At 33.6% G+C, this 9,545-nt stretch overlaps 1 protein-coding gene across 1 annotated transcript; it reads left to right on the top strand.

Moving 5' to 3' along the window:
• The first annotated feature begins 6,761 nt into the window (after window positions 1–6,761).
• LOC128550371 (uncharacterized) lies at window positions 6,762–8,825 on the top strand. Its single transcript, XM_053529314.1, has 3 exons — window positions 6,762–6,924; window positions 7,585–7,683; window positions 8,082–8,825. The coding sequence occupies exons 2-3, from the start codon at window positions 7,585–7,587 to the stop codon at window positions 8,487–8,489; spliced, it is 507 nt and encodes a 168-aa protein (XP_053385289.1). The 5' UTR covers window positions 6,762–6,924; the 3' UTR covers window positions 8,490–8,825.
• Window positions 8,826–9,545: the final 720 nt, after the last annotated feature.

Raw genomic sequence — 9,545 nt, 5'->3', positions numbered from 1 at the left:
CATTCGAGAATTGCACAATTACAAGTCATAAATATGACAGATTACATCGTATATTGGTCAAAGCAAAGGGAATTGACACAACTTAACTTCATTCATGCAGTGAACTGTTTGAAGTTTGAGAAATCTAATGGAACTACATCCCTTCACTGTGTTATTTGGTCCATTTAGAGAATCGTTGGATAGCAAGGACTCGTCAAAAGGCTTTCAGCCTTTAGCCGACTCAAAAATTAAAAATAATAAAAAAGCCAAAAAGTTCAAAAATAGAAAAAGTGGAAACTTCACAGGTCGCTCAACACGACAAATACGAAAATGTTGCAGGCTCGGTTTGATTGAGCTTGTTCATGGATGGTAGTGGAAATGCATGCTACCGTCCACGCCCTCTAGCCCCCTATTTCCTGTCGTTTTAAGAAATGTCGCCGGAGCCACTACTTTCGTTGCCTTTGTGTCCAAAATAGCTTTTTAACCATTAAAAAGATCAATTTATTCAATTAAATCTCTTATATTATAATCAGACAGTATGTTATAATATTGGGCTAAAATTTAAAGTGAGCAATCTCTTGCAACTCCAATTTATGAGTGACAACACTTGTATTTTATGTGTTTTATGTACCATTTATTTGTATAATGTTAATATGGTGTAAATAAACTAATGAACTATTTGAAATTTTACAAAATATTTTTTCAAATATCTAAGGTATCATACAAAGTTACATTTACATTTTTTCTATGAGTGCCATTTCTTATATATTTCTGATATGGTTTTGCGTATTTAAGATTCTTATGTACTGCTTAATTTTCCTTTTTTATTAAAATAATGGATTGTATATCAATTTCTTTGCGTTGTTCGAACGGAATTATATCATTGATTTTTTATACCGAAACAATGAAATCAGGAGATGAAATAGGAGTAATCCACTTAAAAGTTTAAAAAGAGAAAAGAAAAGAAACAAGAGTGCCAGAATGTCACAATATACGCCCGTCACAGCAAATTTCTTTACACTAGCACCTGCATATGGAATTTTGATTTTGTGGTTGTTGAGTAATTATTGTAATTCTTTTGTTTTTCTAAATTCACATAAAAACTCCTTCCCAGGAAGAGATACCTTAAAATACACCTAAAATTTGAAAGTAACATCTATGTTGTACCACAGAAAAGTAGTCTTAGTTTTTCTCTACGGTTAATTATAAAAGAAGTTGCAATATAAGTTATTTATAGTAGCAACTAAGGAAAATTAATCTTTAATTAAAAAAAAAATCCAAAAGAAAGTCCACACAAAAATCCTAACCAGGTAGAGATATGTCAAATACACCTTAAAATTGGATGCAACATGCATGTTGTACTACAGAAAAGTGGTCTCAATTTTTTCCTACGACTAGTAATGAAAAAGTTAAAATATAAATTATTTATAGTAACATTAAAGGAGGGTAATTCTAAAGAAGGGACCTGCGCACGACACTTCGTCTAATGATGGTGTACAATTGTGCCAAGTTACATCAAAATCCTTTCATACATGAAGAAGAAATACTTCGGACAAAGTCATTCTTGTATCTGACATTTGGCCTCTAAGTGTGACCTTGCCCTTAGACCTAGGGACCTGGTTCTTGCGCATGACACTCTGTCTTATGATGGTGAACAATTGTGCCAAGTTACATCAAAATCCCTTAATGCATGAAGAAGATATGCTCCGGACAAAGTCATTCTTTAATTTGACCTTTGACCTCTTATTGTGACATTGACCTTAGACCTAGGTACCTGGTTCTTGCGCATGGCACTCCGTCTCCTGATGGTGAACAGCTGTGCTAAGTTTCATCAAAATCAAAAGAAGATATGCTCCGGACAAGGTCTGTGGACGCCGCCCGCCCGCCCGCCCGCAAGGGGCGTTCCCATAATACGTCCCGTTTTTCAAACTGGCGTATAAAAAAGAAACGTAACGCAAGTGTAATAATATTTAAAAGAGCCTGGATAAGGAACAGTATTTAATATTTTAACAATAAACAAAACGTCATAATATAGCACAAGTTCTAGTCCGGAGTATTCTTCAGCAACCACTCACTGGAATTCAGCAAAAATTCATTGGAAGTTTTTCTCTAAAGAGCAGATGCGAATATCATCTTCCAATATTTTTCGCTGAGTAACTTACCTTTGATTATTAAACATTACTGCACTATAGTACCGTCCTTGTCCGGAGTACAAATCTGGAAAGTAGATCCCTCGGAAGCATCGAGAACAAGGCAAACAGTGAAAATTGCAGACTTGGTTTGATTGAGTCTGTTCTAAGCAGTAATGGAAAATGCAACATGCCCATGCCCCATAGAAACGGCTTAAGCAGTATTCAATTTTCAAAACTAAATGAGTTGAAATCAATGATCCCGAAGGACCAGAAAATATAACAACACTGAAGTCGGGGCGACTTTTTACGGCCACAACACAGCACTTAACACCCGCTGTGGTGAAGTAAATAAAATCTTGAAAGTAGATCCCTCAGAATCATCGAGAATAATGCAAACAGTGAAAATTGCAGGTTCGGTTTGATTGAGTCTGTTCATGAGCAGTAATGGAAAATGCAACACTGCCCAAGGCCGATATCTAACAAAACTTAATAGTTTTAAGAAAATTCATTAGAAGCTTCACTACTAAGATGAGATATGTACTCAGTCGATGAAAACCGCTTTAATACTTTGGGAGTATCCATCCGTCTTACCGATATTATCTTGTAACTTTAGTCTTAGGAAGATAGTTCCGAGAAAAGATTCATTAGCTGAGACAAGATTTTAGTAAATGATAACATTGAAAACGGCTGATGCTAAAACTGAAACAAGATTGTCAAATTAAATAATTGAAATAACTATTATTAAAATGCAATGCCATGCCATTAGCGACTTGCCATGCGGTCAATTGCGAGAAAGTCAAATTAGCGGTAGTTGTCAGAAACATTTCCATTTTCACAATTTCGGGAACGTTCATTTAATTGATGGTATAATCATGGTTTGCACTGTTCGCCATTTAGTCAGTATCTTTTTGGTAAGCACACCTTTAACAGTTTCTGGTACAGTCCAAATTGAAAGATGGACACGTTCATTTCGTTATAGAAATTTAGTAGGGCAGGGATTAATTGACGTGGTTTCTCGAGCAAGTTTAACTATACTACTATTTTTCAGACAACATACTCTACTATTTCGATTTTACTAGTTATGGACTTTTGCCAAGGGCGCCAGTCTGTTTCTAGTTCGAAATTTACAAATATGTTTATACGCATTTGATCTTGATGTCTTTATCATTTGTCATGACCGTCTTCTTGCATTTTTTTCAGTTTTGTTTTTCAAAAGTTTCAAAACAATGTGTATCAAGAAATGTCAATTTGTCTAGCATTTTGTTGCATGCTGCGTCATGTCTTTCCAATGAAAATGCTTTGGTAACATGAACTATTTTATTCTTTAAGAAAAGTCCAAAGTATAAAAATGATCATAATCATTGTTTCCCAAAATATATCTCAAGCTCTTGCAAACTATAAAACGACAGTAATTAACCAATGTAATGGCTTTTAATATTTAACATGTACATTGTACTTATTATAATTAAATTTTCTCGTTGAAATAAATTGCAATTTACCATCAGAAAATTATGGGGGCTATCGGCAATAATCCACTGGTCATCTGTTATATCGTTTGAACAAGAACAAATATTACTGTATGGAATGTCCGCTCGTGTTTTGTCCATGACAGAACGGTTCTTTCCATTTCATCATGTGTACCTTCCACTTTGTAACACAGGCCTATGATTATATGACCAAGTCTGCGAGTCAAATGAGAGAGTAGCCTGGGAAGCCGTTGATAATATTTGTGCTTTGTCATAAGAAATCATACCTAATATTTATGCATAAAGATCCCACTTAATTTGTGCTAATTAGTGTTAATTGGCATTCATCGAATTTCTGATATTATCAACGCCTGGGAAATCTGAAGGAGTTTCCATGTCACTACCGATTATCGATTTTCTATAATTAGCCTAATTAACATGTGATCATATCTGCGCTTGTTTGAAACGAAATCGAGGCAATGCTGCCGAAAATCAGACAGTTTTCGTAGATCACTAGGTCAGCATTAATATAACAACATAAGATATGATAAGATATGTTTATTTAAGTCTCACTTTGCATGATAATTATACACATACATATTAAAATAACACCAGACGTTAAAACATGTAAACCTTTCTAATCAGAAATATGAGAGACTATACTCTATTCACAAGAAGCAAAAATATTTAAGAATTTCATACTACCTTTTATAAGCATAAGAAGTTTTAGTAATTTTTTAAGACTGTACAACCAAGTTAGTACACCGTATATACGTATTTATACATTTATACTTAATCAGTAATATGAAAGATTTCTTCTACCTAAAATGCATGTACTAAAACAGGTTTTGGCACACAGTAAAGCTATTTCTGGATTTGTCAGCAAAAAGGCTACTTTCTCTGTATCATTTAAAGTTGTGAAATTTATATTGATTCTCCAAGCTTCTAACAGTAAATCTGTACGAATAGTAATGTAACAAGGACAATATAATAAAACATGCAGTTCATCCTCAACTGTAGTGGAACAATTAATAAAATCTCTGTCATTAACAGGAAGACCGTTGTAACTACCAGTTTCTATATGTATTGGAGTAGTACCACTCCTAAACTTAGCAAGTGCACCTGGATATGATTCATTTAAAACAATCTTACAATACTGTTCTACTTCAAAATTCTGTTTAAAGGTACAATACAGTCTAAGCTAATTTCTACCTACACCATTACGGGCAGTATCACGATTTACATCACAATGTCATTGTTCTACAAATTCATTGAAAATCTTAGGTAAAATTACATTTAAGATATCACTTTTATTAGCAAAAGCATTAATGTCACAAAACCTATCACAGTTATATTTTTTCCATCTTTGACACACCCGGAAGTTCAAATTTTTATATTTATTGCTACTTTTATTATTTGACCAACTAAACACTTTTCCATTTAATCTTGTCTCATCCATATTTACTACTTTGCACCAATATAATATAATAGTTTTCCAACATAAACTTATTGCTGGATTCCATCCGATATCCCCACAGACCGCTGCATTTGGGTTATATCTACCAACATTTAAAAAATACCTGGCAGCTCTATTCTGAATTGCATTTATACATGTAAATGTTTCAGTACCCCATACAGATGATGCATACGTAATAACAGAACAAACAGTAGTTTGATAGTTATGACGCAAATTTAAGTTTAAACTGACATATTCTAAAGTTGTTACAACTTGCTGGAAAAGCCAGGGAGGTACAAACTGGTATTTGTCTATGGCCCGGAAATGTTCGGTATCCCTCGAAAATACACAATTCCGATCTGTCTTTTCCGTGAGAATTCCGTTTCTATTCTTAGCCATGGATTATTGCTTTCTTTATTAAACACCCTCGTATTTCGGGTGTGATATAGGTGGCGCTGCGGTCGGAAAACAGGTTTCATCAGGCTGTCAATTTGCAGGTAGAAAAAAAGTAAGAACTTGTCAGACTGGATTCCCAGGCTGATGAGAGAGGAAAATGTGCTTATTGGTAATTCGTTAAAAATGATTTGACATCAACAGATTATTACCATGATGACAAACTACACTTCCGGTGAAACGGAATAAAACAGATTTAGACCGATTTTCTAATAATCATTAGTATCTATTTCTAATTGCTGGAAAATCTCTCACAATATGTATATAAACATCAGAGCCTAATGGAACTGTTAAAAGTAGTCACTGACATTTAACGAAGCTTGAATACCAAACTAAAATGGATATAATATTCATTTGTATTAAAACATTTTCTTACATAGTTTTAACATATTAAAGTCTGATCTCGTAAAAATATTTCGAAATATTAATGATTGTGAATGTATAAATATGAATATGAATATAAGTTTAGATGCTTCTAAAAGTCCTCGAAACTTTTTGTTTTTGTCATCCATTCAATTAATTAGATTAATCCTTTCAAAATATTCCAAATGGATACGAGACACTTTAAGTTCTTTGACATCACATGCAATGGTCGACTTTCTACCAACATATCTTTAAATGATGTATTTTTTTTTCTTCTTAAAGTCCTTAAATTTTATTGCTTATGTCATCCATTCAGCTAAATAGATTAATTCGAAACTTGGAATATTTTCCTTTCAATATATTCTAAAATGGATAAGAGACTCTCTAAGTCTTGTACTTTGCCATCACATACTATGATTACCTGAATGATGGGGTTTACCTCTTTAGATGAAGCACTACCCACTACTGTGTTGATTGATATAAAGTTCAAAATAACCGTATGAACAAGAACGCCAAACACTTGACGAAAATTATTCACTGCGTGATTACTGCTTCTTTGACTTCCGGTCCAATAGCGGATAACGGAAAATCACATACTGTAAAATCATTCATTTTCATGGGGGACTAGTTTCCGTGGATTTCGTGGTTGTGTCTATCGGCGGAATTAATTCCAAAGGTAGAAATGAAACTTCTATCAAGCTCCTTTACAAAACTGGACATCCACAAATTCAAGGAAACACGAAATAGTCGTTCTGGTCACACGAAGCAATTTTCTGCCAACGAAATTAAATGATTTTACAGTACTGGACTTTTGTGTGGTTGCTCAGTTTTGATGATATCTTCCGTTGTAATTTCTGTTTAATCGGCTTGAAAATTTGCTTATTCAGATATTTGCCTAACAGTGGTAGGCGCAGCTACCCTTCAACAGAGGAATACAGAAACTAACCCTCCTTGTTTTGTCAACGATTTTGACCATCATGAAAACAAATCGAATTGGAATGTTTCATTACAAGTGCACGGACTTCGTGATCGAGTAAAGGATTTGATAGTTCAGTCAGAGTATCTTCTATCGAAAGTAAGTACAAGATTATCAGTTTCACAACCTTCGTAAAATATAAGACAAAATTAGAATTTTGTCTTATAACCTCTAAATTACTGAAGGTTGGAATATACGGAGAGGCTTAAAATGTTGTATCATTTCGGTAATACTAGTACCTTTTCCAAGCAGAAAAAAACTATTTTCGGGAGACAAACATCCGTATACCCTACGTTTCAAAAACAAAAAAGAAAAACAAACTTAGACATTATGAATAAAAGAGATCCATTATGAATAAAATAAATAATTGTTTTGATACATTAGATCAACGAAAAGTACTTTTAGGTGATTAAGTATACCTAAGGTACTTGCTTCTTCTGATATATATAATTTTGTCTAATAACCCCTAAATTACTGAAGATTTGAATAATTATACGGAGAAGCTTAAAATTTTGTATCATTTCGGCAACACTTTTTCCAAGTAGATACAGCAGAAAAAAACTATTTTCGGGAGACATACATCCGTTTACCCTACGTTTATAAAAAAACGAAAAAAACTTAGACATTTGAGATCCATTATGAAATAAAAATGGTTTTTATACATTAGATCAACGAAAAATACTTTAAGATGATTAAATATACCTAAGGTACTTGCTTCTTTTGATATATATCTAAATATTTTGCTGCTTTTTTTTTTAGATGGAAGTAAGATTTTCCGTCGGGGGAATGGACAATGCAAGCTTCTGGAACATTTCTTTGTTTGCTGGTTTAACAGGAGATAAGTCATTTACAAATGATGTAAGTTTTTTTAAAAGATATCCATGGCAAATGTACTATCATTTCGTAATTAGAACGTTCTTGATATTGGGAAATGTTCATAAAAGCATTCATATGTAACATGGCTGCCAAACCCTAGCGCCACCACCAAAAAGTGGTGATAAGGAAAAGAGCTATCGACATTACTGTGGTGTAAGAAGACATCAAAATCAAACAATAGAACAATGTATGTGTGTGTGTGTGTGTGTGTGTGTGAGTGTTCGGGTTTAACGTCTCTTTCAACAATTTTTCAGTCATATAAACGACGGTAGAATAATTGTAACTGGTGTAACTAAAATACATTGACAACAAGGTAATTAAATTCGGCTATGTGCTAGTCTGTTTGCATAAATAATTGTTTGAATTATCTTTATTTTCAGCTTTGCAGAAATATATCTTCATTTCTCAAGAGTCAGAGAACGTACTATGAAATGTTAAATGGACTTGCCAATTACCTCGAACATGTGCCTCAAATTTTATTCGACAAGATAAACATGGATCTATTAAAAGAATTGCAATCTTTTCAACGGGACATATACAGCTGCATGTGTCAAATAAAAATAGTGCTTCGCGTTTACAACCAAGATCCAGTCGAAAAGGTTCCCGGCGGAAATCTTTCTAGTATATTTATACAGCTCCTACATGGAACAAGAGAAGACCAGATTACGTCAGAATATGTCGTTTTACTAGACAGTCAGAAAATTTTGAAAGCTCTTCTTTCCTTCTACAGTCAGTTCAGAAATTCACCCCAGCTATGTCATACTCCAGACAATGTTTTGATTGGCTGAGACTAGCAGCCAGTATTTTACGTCATCTCATCAACAACAATCCAGTATGCTCAACAATGAAAAAAAGGGAAAAAATAAACGCTTCAAATAAGACATCTTTGGCATCAATGTCAAAAGTTAAATAACCAATACATAACCCGTTTGTTTGTAAACATTTAATTTTTATTAATCTCATATGCAGCATAGACATTGCATGTTATGAAAAACAATAAAAATGAGTTATTTAAAAAAAGTGGTGTCAAAACGGCTAAAATGTACAGTTGGAAATACCCTACCAAAATTGTTGTTCATGATTAATTCAGAATATCTTAGTTAGCATAAAAATATAACCATGCAAAAAAGGAAAAGGGTTACATTTGCAAAAAAAAAAAAAAAAAATGACAAAATTGTTTGTTTGTTTTTTTTTTTTCAGTAGTATTTAAATCATGTAACGGCGGGCAGTTAACCTACCCAAGTTTTCCTGGATTCTGTACAAGTACAAACCTATTCTCCGCAAGTAACTGCCAACTTCCCCACATGAATCAGAGGTGGAGGACGAGCATTTGAGACACAAAGTCGTTTATCAAATTGTCACGGAGAACATATGCCCCGCCCGGGGATCGAATTCACGACCCCGAGACCCGTTGACCAACGCTCTACCAACTGAGCTAAGCGGGCGGACGAAAAAAAAATGACAAAAAGTTTGAAGTCTATAATGATGTAAATTCAAAGTTTTCTTTCATAAAGAAGTATTGCTTTATCAAACTGCACACACTATTTTACAATTTATTCTTTATCCGATAAAAAAAAAAATCTAACGTAAATGTTTTTAACATTACGGGTATGGAAAACCTTCAGATTTAAAACAAATTTTTAAAACATCTGAAATTTTCAGTATGGGCACACCTATCTGCCACATCTAAAAGTGGCCTTAAATTCGGTGAAAGAAGCTTAACCGATGGTCAAAACATTTTGTTAATCTCTAAGTGTGGTCACTACAAAAAAAACTGTTTTATGTGACATAAACATGTCTTTCTCACAAATTTTGTGTTTCCAGCAATATGCAGTTACACGTTT

This window comes from Mercenaria mercenaria, chromosome 17 (assembly GCF_021730395.1).
Source record: "Mercenaria mercenaria strain notata chromosome 17, MADL_Memer_1, whole genome shotgun sequence".
NCBI lineage: Eukaryota > Metazoa > Mollusca > Bivalvia > Venerida > Veneridae > Mercenaria > Mercenaria mercenaria.
This window is presented reverse-complemented; position numbering and strand designations above follow the sequence as displayed.